Source organism: Alternaria dauci, chromosome 1 (assembly GCF_042100115.1).
Source record: "Alternaria dauci strain A2016 chromosome 1, whole genome shotgun sequence".
Classification (NCBI taxonomy): domain Eukaryota; kingdom Fungi; phylum Ascomycota; class Dothideomycetes; order Pleosporales; family Pleosporaceae; genus Alternaria; species Alternaria dauci.
In genome coordinates, this window is record NC_091272.1 from 4,705,240 (window position 1) to 4,719,955 (window position 14,716).

The 14,716-nt window shown below is 51.7% G+C and overlaps 4 protein-coding genes across 4 annotated transcripts; 3 read left to right on the forward strand and 1 right to left on the reverse strand.

Moving 5' to 3' along the window:
- Positions 1-1,705: 1,705 nt before the first annotated feature.
- ACET3X_001460 (uncharacterized protein) lies at positions 1,706-3,679 on the forward strand (the record flags this gene model as incomplete). Its single annotated transcript, XM_069446753.1, has 3 exons — positions 1,706-1,759; positions 1,813-3,201; positions 3,254-3,679. 3 exons carry the CDS (start codon positions 1,706-1,708, stop codon positions 3,677-3,679), a joined length of 1,869 nt encoding a protein of 622 aa, XP_069311702.1.
- A 4,398-nt stretch (positions 3,680-8,077) lies between these two features.
- Positions 8,078-9,373, forward strand: ACET3X_001461 (uncharacterized protein; the record flags this gene model as incomplete). Its single annotated transcript, XM_069446755.1, has 3 exons — positions 8,078-8,198; positions 8,255-8,395; positions 8,445-9,373. The coding sequence occupies 3 exons, from the start codon at positions 8,078-8,080 to the stop codon at positions 9,371-9,373; spliced, it is 1,191 nt and encodes a 396-aa protein (XP_069311703.1).
- Positions 9,374-11,686: 2,313 nt separating this feature from the next.
- ACET3X_001462 (uncharacterized protein) lies at positions 11,687-12,507 on the forward strand (the record flags this gene model as incomplete). The annotated part of the gene is made up of 5 exons (XM_069446756.1): positions 11,687-11,698; positions 11,967-12,007; positions 12,057-12,195; positions 12,248-12,427; positions 12,475-12,507. The coding sequence occupies 5 exons, from the start codon at positions 11,687-11,689 to the stop codon at positions 12,505-12,507; spliced, it is 405 nt and encodes a 134-aa protein (XP_069311704.1).
- A 97-nt stretch (positions 12,508-12,604) lies between these two features.
- ACET3X_001463 (uncharacterized protein) lies at positions 12,605-14,496 on the reverse strand (the record flags this gene model as incomplete). Its single annotated transcript, XM_069446757.1, has 5 exons — positions 12,605-12,655; positions 12,707-12,739; positions 12,807-13,699; positions 13,771-14,182; positions 14,230-14,496. The coding sequence occupies 5 exons, from the start codon at positions 14,494-14,496 to the stop codon at positions 12,605-12,607; spliced, it is 1,656 nt and encodes a 551-aa protein (XP_069311705.1).
- Positions 14,497-14,716: the final 220 nt, after the last annotated feature.

Below are 14,716 nucleotides of genomic sequence, written 5' to 3' on the forward strand. Positions count from 1 at the left end.
AGCGGAATCAGTACGGCATACATGGCAAGAATCGACAGTTTGCTGAAACATACTGTAGCATTCCACAATATCGAAAACGACATCATGCCCTAGAATCGAAAGAATGTTAGATCATGAAATCAAGAATAGTCACTTGTTGATCTCACTTTGAAGAAGAACGTTGCCGTCTCAGGCCCAAAACGTCGAAACACCTCTATTGTGTGAAATCCAAAACCGCCATGTGTGACCAATAAGATGCAGCACGTGTGCATTGCGGTATTCCATAGCTGATGTACATATCAGTATAAACATGTTTTTGCTATACATCGTTTGACCTACCGCAGCAGCGAGAATACAATAGTCACTGTAATCAATTCTGTTTCCCATCTTTTTCGCGACGATGCGCAGGCCCACAGCGACTACGACCATCAGGATAGAAATGGAGGAAGTCATTAGAACTGCGACCTGCTTGCTGTTCTCGATAGGTATCATTCCTGCTGTTATAGCATGTGTATGCTTCCTGGAGTCGCTGCGTAGATATTTTTAAGAGGCGACAAGACTTCCGCCGATGGACCTGGGCTCAAATGCTTACGACATGAGGATAAGAGGCGTCTACAAGATTGTGTCTCAGAATGCACGTACAGCTTCGGGGTCGCTGCATCCTGGAAGAGGTGGTCCTCTCGGTCATAATCTGGAACACTAGAAGGCGGCGCGTGAGCCCGTCAGGTTTGAACTGGCAGTCAACACTGGCATATGGTACTACTTCGGTGTATGAAGTCGAGTGGAAGTGTTATATCAATAATCAGTCTATGTCGATGTAGATGATTAGTATCGCGGGTTGATTCGGATCCTGCGGCATATACGACCCGGAAGCGCAGTCGGTGCCAATCGTACCTACCTAGGTAGCGACACGTCTGAGCGCTCACAAACCTTTCGCACCACCAACGAAGCATTGAAATACGTGTGCAGGACTGTAAAATAACTTGTCTCTGACCCTGTAGTACCGCGTGTTGTCTTGACTGTCAAGCAACATTGCTTGGCCATAAGAGGTGCGGCAAGAAAGGGCCCCGTCTGCCACGCAATCTCCTCTGTACCTAGGTAGCGTAGGAACATTTCCCCTGTACATGTATAACGCAATCCTTCGGAGGCTCGGACTAAGTCCTGTTACCGGCATTTTGAAGTCATATTTGGGCACATCTGGAAAGTAGCGCGGCTCTAACTGCTTTTGGGCAGGCTCGTTATGGACCGCGCCGTAAGGCCAAGGTGGCGCGGTTGCGAACGACCCGCGTTGCCGGGGTCGCCAGGTTCTTGCTGCATGCCATTGACACCTGCGACAGCCAAAAAGACAAATCTCTGCGGTGGAAGCTTTCGTAATATGAGGTAATCAAGACTGCATAGCGAGGCGTCAACTTCCGAAAGCTTTCGCAAGTCCTATACCGGTTCTTGCAAGCATTCATGCTGAACACCTGGTACGGCGATAAAGAAACCCCAGTCGCGCTAATCGCTGTAGCTTCGTGGAACGGCTCGGGATGAAGACAAAACTAAGCAATCACTCCTTCTTCGAGCATCAGATTTAGCTTCCCCGGTGCTGGATAGAAGCAGGCATCTTCCTTCAAGCATTTCGCGAGCGATGCGGCCAGAATCGACCGTTCCGCTCCTTAAAATATGATAGATTGTCCTTGAAAAACGTACCACGATTGTTCATCGAACACCGAGACTCGACGACATGGGTTCAATTTCGCAGAACGAGCGAGAGGTCGCAATCATTACTGGTGCCACGGTCAGTCACATCTCATTAACGTAAGTGGTGAATTTGTTAACAGACTCTGATAGAGCGGTATTGGTTCCTGGCTGGCAGCTCACTTGCATGCGAAAGGGTACTGCGTCGCGGTTTGCGGTCGGCGGAAGAGTGAAGGACAGAACGTCGCATCAACGATCGACCCAACAGGAGAGACAGCTATCTTCATCCAATGCGACGTAAGCTCCTACGCATCGCAAGTCAACCTCTTCAAGACTGTCTGGGACAAGTGGGGTCGTCTGGACGTCTTGATCGCGAACGCCGGCTTCGTCGATCGCAGTTCCGTGTTCAACTTCAAACACCGTGACGCAGCCGTTAATACCCTGCCTCCAGAACCAGACACTAGCTGCACCGACGTGATCGTGAAAGGACGAATATATGGCACAACACTGGCCACGCACTACATGCGCAACAACCCAGGACGAAAGGGCGGTAAGATCATAACCACAGGTAGCATGCTAGGTGTGTACGCATGCCAGACCTTTCCGGAGTATTGCGCGGCCGAAGCGGCGTCGGCCATGTGGGCGAAGACCACTGGACCCGTTCTGCTGGCCAAGGATAACATCTCCGTCAACTCTGTGATGTTGGGCCCGATCGAGACTGAAGCTATGCCTGGCTTTAGCAAAGCTTTCCATCCAGAACATTTGATGATGAAATCAACACTCTTCGCCGGCTACGATCTCTTTCTGGATGACAAAGAAAATCGTAGGACAGGTGAAACCATCGAAGTGGCGCACCACAAACTTGTGAACTGGGGTCATCCAGGCTATAAGAGCGGAGCGTTCTCGAAGCGCTCAGAGGCTGTATTCGAGCCAAGGTTCACTCTGGTACATGGAGAAGAAAGCGGATTGCCTGGTACGCTCAAAGATTGGCCTGACCATAGCAAGAAGATCATCGCTGTTACGGGCGCGATAGGAAGCCAGGGCGGCGGAGTGGTCAATGTCATGAAGAAGACCCCCGGATGGAAGGTCAGAGCGATTACCAGGAATCCAGATATTGATGCGGCGAAAAAGCTTACAGCTGAGGGTATCGAGGTTGTGAAGGCTGATTTTGAGGATGAGGCGTCCCTGCGAGCCGCGTTTGAAGGTGCGCATGCCGTATTTGCTGTCACCAACTGGTGGGAACCGCTCTTCCAGGGTAAAAGCCAGCACGAGTGTGGTGAGATCGAAGAGCAGCATGGCATGAATCTCGCACGAGCTGCTGCCGCCACTCGTACTGTAGGCCATTATATCTGGTCAACAACTCCAAGTGCCAAGCGCCCATTCTGGGGCAAGATGGAAGCACCACACATGGACTATAAGGCTAATGTTGACGTGCGCATAAGAGAGGAGTTACCTGAGCTTGCTGCCATCACTACTTATTTGTACTTTGGGTATTATCCCCAGAATATGGCGTTCTTCTCATTGTGCAAGCCAATCGAATACGTATGTCAAGTTTAGCCCTCGTCATGCGACGCATCCTACTAACATTACACAGCCCGGCACCGGTCAGTTCATTCAGACTTTACCTACCAAAGCCAGTGCCAAAGTGCTCGTAGCCGGCGACATGACTGTCAACCCCGGTGTCTGGGTCCGTCAAGCCCTTACTGCTGGTGACAAAGCTTACGGCAGATACGCCAACGTTGCGCTGGAGAAGCTGACATTCCAGGAGATGGTCGATATATGGTCCGAAGTGACTGGCAAGAGCTGTGTGTTTGCTGAAGTCAGCATGGAGACGGTGACGAAGCTGTACGGTGATTGGGGCAACGAATTAGCGAAGCAATTCAAGTATGGAGAGGCTTGCGACCCATGGGAGGTCACCGAAGGATTTATCAGCCCGGAAGAGCTCGGTATCGATCCTGGGGAAGTTGTTGGGTTCAGAGGGACAATCGAAGGACTGAAAGCAGCCGGGTTCTGGGCTTGATTCGAGTTATGCCTAATCGTTCACTTGCACTATGTCAGTCTATTAATGTAAGTAGTCTGTACTAAAAGTCTGCTGTTACAAAGTAGCTTTCCGAGGAAATGAAACAAGGGTTGCGACAAAGGTTGAGGCCAGTCGTTGAGGTGCGAACGGGCTGCCAGCCATGAGCCGATGCCGGTCCTCTCATAGAGTCAGCGCGATAGCGCGACAGCAGGCTGAATGAGAATACGCAATTGGCGGTGTTGCAAGTGGTAGTCGAGATGGGCCGCTCATCACGTGATACAGCATGTCCATCGTGGCATTGTGATCCATAGACACGGCTATGTAAAGAACAGGCTCGTGCACCTCGTTCTCCATGAAATCGTGGATATAGAGATCCGGGTATGAGGCAGATCATCCTACACATTCAGCAACCTCTTTCATGGCGTCAACAAGGGTATTATGTCCGTATAAAAGAGGAGATGGAGACTTGCCGTCGCGTACTGAAATCCCTTGCTGCGCGTGAGGTACCACCCTCGATTGCAAACCGCAGAAACTGCCATTTACCGCGTATCAGAAGACCTGGAAAGGATGCGAGCGTTGCCGCGACATTGTATTGTCAACCGTGCACAAGAAGACAGATGTCAGTGTTAGTGTAGGTGCACGTGCAGCGGCGGCGGCGGCCCTTGCCGAGGCTAGCCGAAGTGCCAACCCCGCCTGCGAGCACGCAAGAATCGGCAAGCTCTGTGCGACCCGACCAATAAAGGTCATCCGCGACCCGATACACCTGGACATACGCCAATCCACCAACACCAGCCTGACTATGGCTGGCTCACTCCCCGTGGGCAATGTCCTCGATGCGATCGGCAGCACCCGATGTGTTCAGCTGCAACGAGTTGTACCAGATGGATGCGCACGGGTCTTTGTAAAGCTTGAATCGCTGAATCCGACAGGCTCATACAAAGATCGCATGGCCAAATCCTTGATCGAAGAAGCAGAGCGGAGAGGTGATTTGCGACCCGGTATGACCGTTGTAGAAGCTACTGGAGGCAGCACCGGCTCATCGCTGGCTTTTGTTTGTGCCGTCAAGGGCTACAAATTCCATGTTGTGTCGTCCAACGCCTACGCGGTCGACAAGCTACGAGCGATGGCAGCATTCGGTGCCGATGTAGACCTGGTCAACAGCCCTTCTGGTCGCATCACAGCGGACTTGATTCCATCGATGATAGAACGTGCGAGGACAATTGCTCAGGACGATACCTACCATCTCACCGATCAGTTCAACAACGCTGACGCATTTGTTGGCTACGAAGCACTTGGGCTGGAGCTAATTGATTAGTTTCCGGACGGGATTGACGAGTTCTGCGCTGCCGTCGGTACAACTGGTATGGTTATGGGTGTATCGAAAGTGTTGAAGCAACGGTGGCCAAAAATTCATGTTCAGATCCTTGAACCGGCGTCTGCCCCTACAATCACCGAGGGGCGGAGTGGCGTGCATGGCGTTGAGGGCGTAGGGATTGGATACACGCCACCTCTTCTTGACAGAGACCTTTATGACGATGCGCGGGCAATTCCAGAGGACGAAGGTCGTGCAATGTGTCGTCGCCTTGCCAAGGAGGAAGGGCTCCTTGTCGGAACGTCCACTGGTCTCAACGTGACTGCCGCCATTGCACTGGCAAGGCAACTGGGACCCGACAAGACGGTAGTAACGGTCGCGTGCGATACGGGATTGAAGTACATGCATAGAGATCTGTACGACTGATGCAGTCTTTTGCCGAAACCACGATGCCCCGACGGTGCCATTCGATGTAGTGCCAAGGGAGAAGTGGATCAAGAAGCTCGGAGCCGAAATACCATGGTAGGTGAACTCCCGCACCACGATTCTCCAAGACTCGCGGGTGCAAGGCAACATCGTTGCTCAGAGAGCGCGATCTATATCCGAAATGCTGTCGCTGGGGGTAGGCCGACAAGAGGAGAAGACACTCTAGGATGATGGATACCCAGGCACGACTCCTAGGACGTGGTTCGGTCTCTGTGTTATTAGACGATTTGATATGTATATGCTCGATTCCGACTTGCTGGAAACAGGTCAGTCCACATATTCAATCTTCAGGTCGTCACAAGATCGATTTGCTCGGACCGAGCATAACATTATTCGACGAATACACGCTGCTTCGAGGATTTGAGACTGATCGCATGGAAGTGGACCCGCATATAGAGCGTTCAAGTCGTTGTTATTGCCGCTCAGCGATTCCTGCAGTTCCCACCCCACATGATAGGCTTTCTGTCATTATTTCTCCCCCCGGAAGCCCTACAGCAATCAGCCCAAACAGCAATCATTTGATTCTGTGTAAAGCCCAACCCATCCGTTTGCAAAAGACACCAGCCGTTTGCTCCATCAAAATTACCCACTCGATCTTTTCCATCGGGAAAAGTTATCCCTGTGGTTCCAGTGCAACATTCATTGGCGATTCTGTCTGGATGGCTCCCATCCGGACCAGTGCAGTAGCAAGCGAGATTGGCCTAAACATATCTTTAGCCATGTTCTCAACATGCGGATTTGTGGGAGGTCTAGGAGTTGGAACATACTTGGGCAATGCCTGCGAGAACGAGGAAAGGGGCGGCAAGAGTCAACTTCATGATTGGGAAGAGTCTTCTTTCAATCCGGTCTAGGATTTTCGGCTCACTGAGGGTAAGTGGCCAGACGTTCAGGCGGAGAGAGGAGCTTTATAATCTTTCTCTATAGCCACAATCGATAGCATCCTCGGAAAAGCTAAGCTAACTACGACATGCTAGTAAATGTCAGGCTAGCAGATCACTTCTCACATCGTACTCGGCATACGGCCGTATCAATTATACACAGGCTCGAGAGCTGATCAAGGTCCGGGATTGTCTCCATATGCTACCTGGGTACTGTTCATGGTTGTGTACCCACCGAGACGTGTCGCGCTACTCTGCGCTGTGTTCAAGTATCCTGACCTCTTTGACTCTATCCACCTGGTTCTGAATGTCATTCCCAAGCTCATTCGTCTGTTACTGCGCGATCCGTCTGTTGCATCAAACATGTGTGTATTCTTAAAGTCCACGCTGAGAACCACGGTACAGCGGTGATTCAAACGAAGCAGCCTGAGCGGATCAAAACTAAAGCTGTACAATCAACCGTTCCCTAAAACTTAACCTAATAATTACTGCGATACAGTAGCCCTCCACCAGGAGACCGAAAAGTGACGCAACACTCTCGTATGCTTAAAGTCCACGGATGTATACACATGTTAGTGCTTATCGGGCAGGAGAAGGTATCGCCGATATAATCTGCCGTCTCTTAGCGAAGAGTCGCATAAATCCGCAGTTCAGTAACCAAACAAGTCAATGCCTGCCCTGTGTTCTAGTTACGGTGAGAGAAGAGACTGAATGGGTGCAGTCAAGGTCGCAACTCCGCTGTCGATGTCGACGCGTCATCACAGTAGCGTGTCATTAGCGCGCTGACATGCGCGCAGTCCGGGTCGCGCGGAGACGGACGCGTCTTCGTCCACCACCCAGCGAGTACCATATCGAACACTTTGACGCGACACCGACTGAGAGAAACTTTCGCGCATTGGAATTATTCACCGACAGCCGGCTGTGATGGCAGATGAGAGCTTGTTGCGCTCTGTCCTGCGCGAAAGGGTGCATAGAAATAAACGCTGGAGCATGCCCATCTATCTGGAATAGTGTCTTTTAAAAGCGCCGACAGCGGAAGATCCGAAGCGAAAGATTTCTAGAGGATGCGGGTAGGGGATGCGGGTAGTGCGATGAATACGCAAATGGCCCTCTACTGGAAGTCTTTGTTCGACAAAGACAAACGCACGGGAACCGATGATGTCGACCAGCATGCGCAGAGCGAACTGAAGAGCTGAAGAGGCGTGTGCGTATCATGTCCTTCCTCGGCATGCCATGCACAATGCGATGCATGCAGGTAATTACCCTGACATTAAGACAAGTCGTCGATCAGTCTTGCGCCTGTGCACCTCAACAGCGAGTCTTCCAAGGTTGCTTGGGCCGGCTTCTCGGGGATCACTCCCACGCGGCCTGCCAATACATTCGCTTTTCCGCGGGGCCTGGAAGCGACTCATACGGTACGGAAGGATCGCAATCGTGGTTACACAGCAGGTCATTGTTACACAAGCTCGTGACTAGTCTTTCAGATTTCGGTCTAGCGTAAGCCACCTCTTAACCGCTCTCGTGCTGGCATCCGGTGGCACTGCTTACGCATCACGTGTACCGAGTATTGATTGGCCAAACAACTTTATGGGCTTCGGAAACAATGCTCGTCAATCCGATGTTTTGTTCGCATGCCCACTCGCTTGAGGTACACTTCATAACGATCCTCCTCAGATATTTGCTCTGTGAGCGATATCTGGGGTCCGCTTCTTTTGCATCAGAATGAAGGCATATAGGAGACTGCCCCTTGCATTCGCATTGGCAACAGCTTTCGTAGCCTATGCAAGTGGATTGCCTACGCAGGATGAGATCATTCAGTCTATCGTCCAGCGTGCCAGAGCTGGTACTCGCCTTGTACCTGCAATCATTGTCGCAACACTACTGATCGACTCCATCTAGACTCCATCAAACTTGAAGCCATTCCTAACTTCGCTTTGACCTCTGCTCTCCAAAGCATCGCCGCTACATATCTGGATGTCGAAGCACCCGAGCTCGCGCAGCGCAATGCTTCCAATCTCACCAACATCATCGACGTTCATGGTACGCGTTGTTCCCAGGCCTTGAGTACACTTCTAACGAGCTTCCATAGCGCATTGTGTACCTGACTGGTTTCGTACAATCGCTCCCATGGCCGGCGGAAATCCGACGCCTCCATGGAATGTCACTGCACACCTCAATTTCATGGCAAGCCAAGGCATCTCGCATTCCGTCCTGGCCTTCTCGTCGCCCGGCGCGAACGCTTACCCAGGGAATCAAGGTGCTACCGCTGCGCTGGCTCGTCTGATCAACGAGCAATCTGCAGCATACGCGCGAGCCTACCCAAGCCGCTTCTCCTTTTACGCTGTCGTTCCGCTACCATACACACAAGACGCTATTTCAGAAGCGGTATATGCGCTCGATACGCTTGGAGCTGCTGGCATCGCGCTGTACTCCAACTTTGAGGGTCGATATCTTGGCGATCGAACCTTCACGCCCTTCTTCGAGTCGATGGACAAGCGCGGTGCAGGCCAGATCATTTATATACACCCAACAACGCCATATATACGCGTAAACGGCTCGCTGGTGGAAGCAAACCCTACTACATACTCGACTGGGAACATCGAGTTCTACTTCGAAACGGCACGCGTGCTTCAGGATCTCGCAGTCACGCAGACGATCCTGAATTTTACGAATATCAACTTCATTATACCGCACGTCGGCGGCGCGTTTCCTTCTGTTGCAGATCGGTTGCTGAAGTCGTACCCAGCTATCTATGACCGCACGATGGCAGCCTTGCAGACACGCTTCTTCTGGGATTCGGCGGGCCCAACGTACTTCCACCAAGTCGGCGGCCTTCTCGCGTACGACATACCGGCGACCAATCTCTTGTTTGGTACAGACTTTCCGTATGCGCCGATCTTCACGTATGCTCCGTCTCTGTTGGGCATCAAGACCTCGTCGTTTGTAACCGATGCGGAACGTTCAGGAATCTTCTTTCGCAATGCGCAACGACTCTTTCGCGACCATCTCTCTTTTTAAGTGGCGGCATGACGGTCAGCTGTATACGTGCTGATTCTCGTAAATCAAAGTGTTTCAACAGTACATCGCCATGCACTTCGGACTTTGTGGCTACTGAGATGGCCTTCGTAGTAGCGAGCGCTAGATCGTACTGAATCTACACTCTTTCACGATTTTCGTTTATCGTCTCTCTGACGCCCTTTTTCGCCGCGATCGCTTCCACATAATGCTCCTCGTCTTCACGGCAGGGCTAAAAGCCATTGTCCTCAGTGAGAACGAGCTCCGTGCTTCATGCCATCTCGTCCGCAATGTGGATCTTCTCGTTGACCGCACGTATCGCTTCTGCTCCGTCTATATCGGCTCTTTGTATCCTGTCCGCAACTCGAGATGTGCTTTGTGCATCTCATACAGTCATTGTCCGGGACATTATCGATGATAATAACGGAGGCGCGGGAGTGCTAGAAGTAGCAGAATCTCCGTATGCTCAGAAGTCTGTTACGTGTTGAAGGCGCTCTTCCATCTGGAATGAGAATGTTCGTCCATGCAAGCTTTTCATCATGTCACGAATTCTACCGTCGCAAAGAGATGTGGGGCCTTTGGGTTTTTGTGTTCCAATATCCAATCCACAGCTGCTTCCCAGAGCACCTCTAATTCGCTTTCCTCCAGATTGAGTTCGAAGGCCTCTTTGTCAGGCATGCTCTTGTTTGCCTTGAGCATCAGCGCCATCCTTTGTCGGTCAAGATCATCAACACGGCCTCGCTTTACAGCCCATTGATGAAAAGCTTGGTAGAAGGCTTCGCCCGAGTCACTTGGATCGAATGACATATTGATAGGTGTTTTATCCCATATTCCAATCACACGAAGTTGGCCGCTGTGATCTTCTTCTCGAGGTACAGGGGAAGTAATCGTTTGAGTTGGTTTATCACGGTCCGCATGCTTCGAGCGGGCGGCCGAAGCAGATGGGTCAGTCGCGTGCATGCGTTGATGGTCGCGCATAGCCTGCAAGGGCTCATATGCCTGTTGGACGGCATGTGGTGGTAGAGAGGATTGTTGATAAGCGGACGTTGGTATCATAGACGCATGCGGGGGTGGCGCTGGGTCAAGTTCTTCTACTCTCGCAAACGCGTTTGAATAGCGCGCTTGCGGTGAGTGTGCCTCATGGACGTCTGTTTGTGTATTGGACGGGTCAGCGTGGTTGGATGCGGCTCTGACAGATAGTAGTAGACTAACCTGAGGGGAATTGACTTTCGATGGGTCCATCGGGTCCCAGAACCACATCGCAGTCTAGCGATCTCGCTGGGACAATGTAGAAGGTGTCCACATTCGTTGAATATTCACTGCGACGACGCCAAGTGAGGTTGACAGCGAACCTCACATGTTCCCATGTGAGACCACGGGATGGATGATGCACGGGCACCGACTCGTTCACCTCAATTTTAACCGCGCCTAGGCCACGACATAATGCCACTTGATCTCTGATCAGATTGTGTTTCCCCGTAGCGCTTCTCGCTATCACTGGAATATCTGTGCCCTCGTCATCGACTGACAGGAAGTAGATCTTTTCCATGCCCGCTGCAGTCATGCTCGAAGCATGCGACTTGACTGAGCCCGCGCTGGTGGGTGGAGTGTAAACGCTTTGTCTGGCATCCGAGATGTTCTGCCTGGTCGATGCTTGTGGTTGAGAGACATTGCGATGGTGTGAACGTGTCGGCAAGGACCCATGGTGCTGTTCAAATGCCGTATCGAGTCCTCCTGGAGAAGGGTCGTGCTGTCCTATGTACTGTTCGGCGTTCATGCGAATGTCCTTGTTCTGTAGATAGTCCACCAAAAGCTCAATGGCCTTTGGACGATACTTGTCGACAAGCTTCTGCGCTAATGTTACGCGATCGCCCATGTCGTGCAGTGAGAGGCAGCCTCGTCGCAACCAGCCAGGAACCCACGCGCCTTCTGCTTCCGGCGTGATGCGAGGGTGAGCACTTGGTCAATGCCGCGCTCTATCTAGAATCCATAATCATCAAAAGCGCCGGCAATGCAGAGGATGTGGTAAAGGTCCGGTTCCGTGTAACTGCGAGGAAGCCTGTGCGCCCGAGTGTTCGCATGAACCCTACTGCACGACAGAAGGATTGAGTGGGGCAGATCTCCAGCTTGAGCATCATCAGTGCGACAAGGTCTGGCAGGGGTGGCGCTCGTTCTTATGAGACGCTATACCTCTCTCAATTGACCGGTAGCGACGCGGCAAATCGTTCCCCATGGCGGGACAAGCCACGTGATAGCGCATCCCCGCGATTGAGTTGATCAACGGTGAGCGTCCTGTAAGAGCCCTCAGAACCAAACATGCCGCTCTCGGTACGAGGATGAGCCGGGTTGCTCGGACAGCATTTACATACAGCGCGGCCCCCGGTTGAATGCCTTTGTCTACCCGCTCCTTACACTTCGGACTTCTATGCCTCAAGATATGAGTAGCTTCTACAGAAGCGATGTCAGTCATTCCACTCGTTGTTCAAAAGGCAGAGCTGGATCGTCAGCATCTGCTATTGGCCGTCTTACAGACGCCAAAGAAGTGACACAGATAGCAGCCGTGGTCGGGAACAGAGCCCACGACAGTGCGCTACAGGTTAACGGACATGTTGCAGACAAGATCAACCACCTCACTTTGTCAGTATCCGCTTCGCTGCCTTCAAGGAAGCTACTGATGTCTTTGTAGTAAATACCTTATCGTCTCATGTCACTGCGACAACGTAAAGGCCATGGCGAGCGCAGGATCAGCCCCTCTGCTACCCGCTGCCGTCATTGGACAGCCTCGTCTCCGAGCGCCAGCGAAGCGTTCCGCTCACTTCAATACTGTTAGTTCATTATCATACCATGGGCCTTTGGTCGTCACTGACGGTAGGAAAGATTGACCGAACAGAGATGTCGTCTTTACAAAAAACAAAACGGAATATAACAGTTTTGTCCAAAGTGACAGAACGACCTGTCACTCTTTGCGTTATTTCCTCTCGAAAAGTGGATAACAACTTCATTTCTCAAAAGACGGTCGATCGTTTGGGTCTCAGAGTACGCTTCGATGCCGCGATAGTAAGCTCCGTCACTTGGGACTTGAAACGATTTTGTTCAACTGGCAGATTTGTGGATCTTTTGGTCCCGATGCCAGGTAGCGCTATGAACGTTGCGCAACGATTTCACATCTTGGCGGACTGCCCTTTCGACATGCTTCTTGGGACACTTGCAGCAAGACCTTCCACTCATTGATACCTATGACATGTGTTCAGTCCTTCGTTGTGGTACATAGAAGCGCTGGCGCGTCTTTGTTGTTTTGTTAGCGTGGAGAATACACCTTGCAAACTACGTGCTTACCTTACTTGATTCCCTACGCGTGGAGAAGACCACCTACATACTCAGCAACCGCAAGCATCTTCTCCTCCTGCAGTCTTCGCCCGACAAGCTGCACACTAACATGCGCACCATCATAAATCTCCGGGTCGTAGTCGTCCTGGGTTTTCTGATCCTGCTCGTCGATCGCCTTGTACCCCTCCACCTTCCTATCAACATTCTTATCCGCGTTCGTGACCGGTACAATAATACTTGTGTAGTCCAGCGTATTTACCCACGTTGAGTAGCCATAGTACTTGTATTTCTCCCTTCGTGCAGCAGGGAACGGCGCAAGAGGACAAATGATCGCATCGACAGGCCTACCAGTACTTGTTTTGTCAACAGTGCTGTTCCAGTATTCCATGTACTCCTTCTTCAAGCGGCGAACCTCGACGTTTGTAGCGGCGATCTCGCTGGCGGTGTACTCCTTTTCAAGCGATTGGTAAAAAGAAACCTGAGGAGCCATAGGTTCGCCTGAGAGCGCAAACGCGGAGCGAACATCTTTTCCGGCATCGTAGATCCACGAGTTGAAACCTGTGTCGTTGATAGTGCGGTGGGAGGGTGGTTGCCAGTCAATGACTTGGTGTCCAGCGGAGCGCAAAGCTTTGACGACCATTTCGATTGCGCGGCTGACGGGTGGATGGGGGTTCACCACGCCGTCTGTTCGTAAAACGCCAAAGCAGAGCTTCTTTGCCGACTTGATCTCGGATTCTTGATCGGCCCGCCAGGGGATTTCGTGGACCAACGGGTCGTGAAGCCATGGTTCTTGTTGGAGGAGGGCTTGGGTGACGAGGCGTAGGGAAGCTGCATTGGTTGCGAGAGGTCCGACTACGGAAAGGACGGTGTTTTGGCCTTCCATCGAATTTGCCATGCCTTCATATGGCAGGCGGCCAGTAGAAGGGCGGAGGCCATATAGCCCGTTGAAGGCGGCGGGGATACGGATGGAGCCGCCAATGTCAGTACCAAATCCTACTGGCGCTGTATGGTGTTAGCTGACCCTATACTTTGACAAGAGCGGAGGCTCGGGGCTGTTTGAAAAGCCAACTTACATCCTCTGATCCCAATCAATGCGCCCTCACCGCCTGAGCTACCACCAGCCGTCAAGTGCCTATTCTTTGGGTTAAGTGTATATCCGATGATATTGTTGACTGTCTCGCCACTCATGAGGGTATGAGGCACACTCGTCTTGCAGTACAACACGGCCCCCGCATTCCGTAACATCTTCACCATCTCACTCTCAAAGACTTTCTCCTTACCAGTACCTTTCTTGCCTTCAAAGGTACCGATCCAGCCTACGTAGCCCATGCTGGTTTCGACATGTTTGACATGGAATTGGTCTTTGAGTGAGACGGGTAGACCATGAAGAGGCCCAATTGTCTTCTTGTGTTTGGCATAGTATGCATCGAGAGCCTTTGCATCTTGGATGGCAGCATCAAAGAAAATCTCATGTAGGCAGTGCAGCTTTCTCGTCAGTAGCTTTCGCTCGACATACGAGGTATGCAACGTACCAGCTGATGCGCCACGGCGGCGCGATGACAGAATGCCCTCGTGACCTCCTCGGCGGTCCACTTTCCCTCAGCCACTGTTTGCGCAATAACATCCGCGCTGCTTTCAGTAATATCGAGCTCTTTCTCACTGAAGTACTGCTTCACATATTCGGTGACATCAACTTGCTCCTCTACAGACGGCAACTTCTCCAGTCGCCATTCACTCGGTATAGCGGCCAAGATGGCTTCGCGCTTTTGAGTCGCCGTTTCCTCCCAAGATGATGTCATTATGATGTGCAATGCAGGACTGGATGATTGTGAAATTGATTGACGATATTTCGCAAAGGTTGATATGTCCGAAGAGATGTTCTAGGGCGCGCTGCGCGTAAGAGCGGTTCCGGACTGTAAATAGACAGCTTCGGGAGTGACGACGTTCAGTGCTGGCAGGCCGTTGATAGCTTTGAGACTACGCAGTGGGTGAGTGGGGTAGCTTTGGAGCATTTGATCT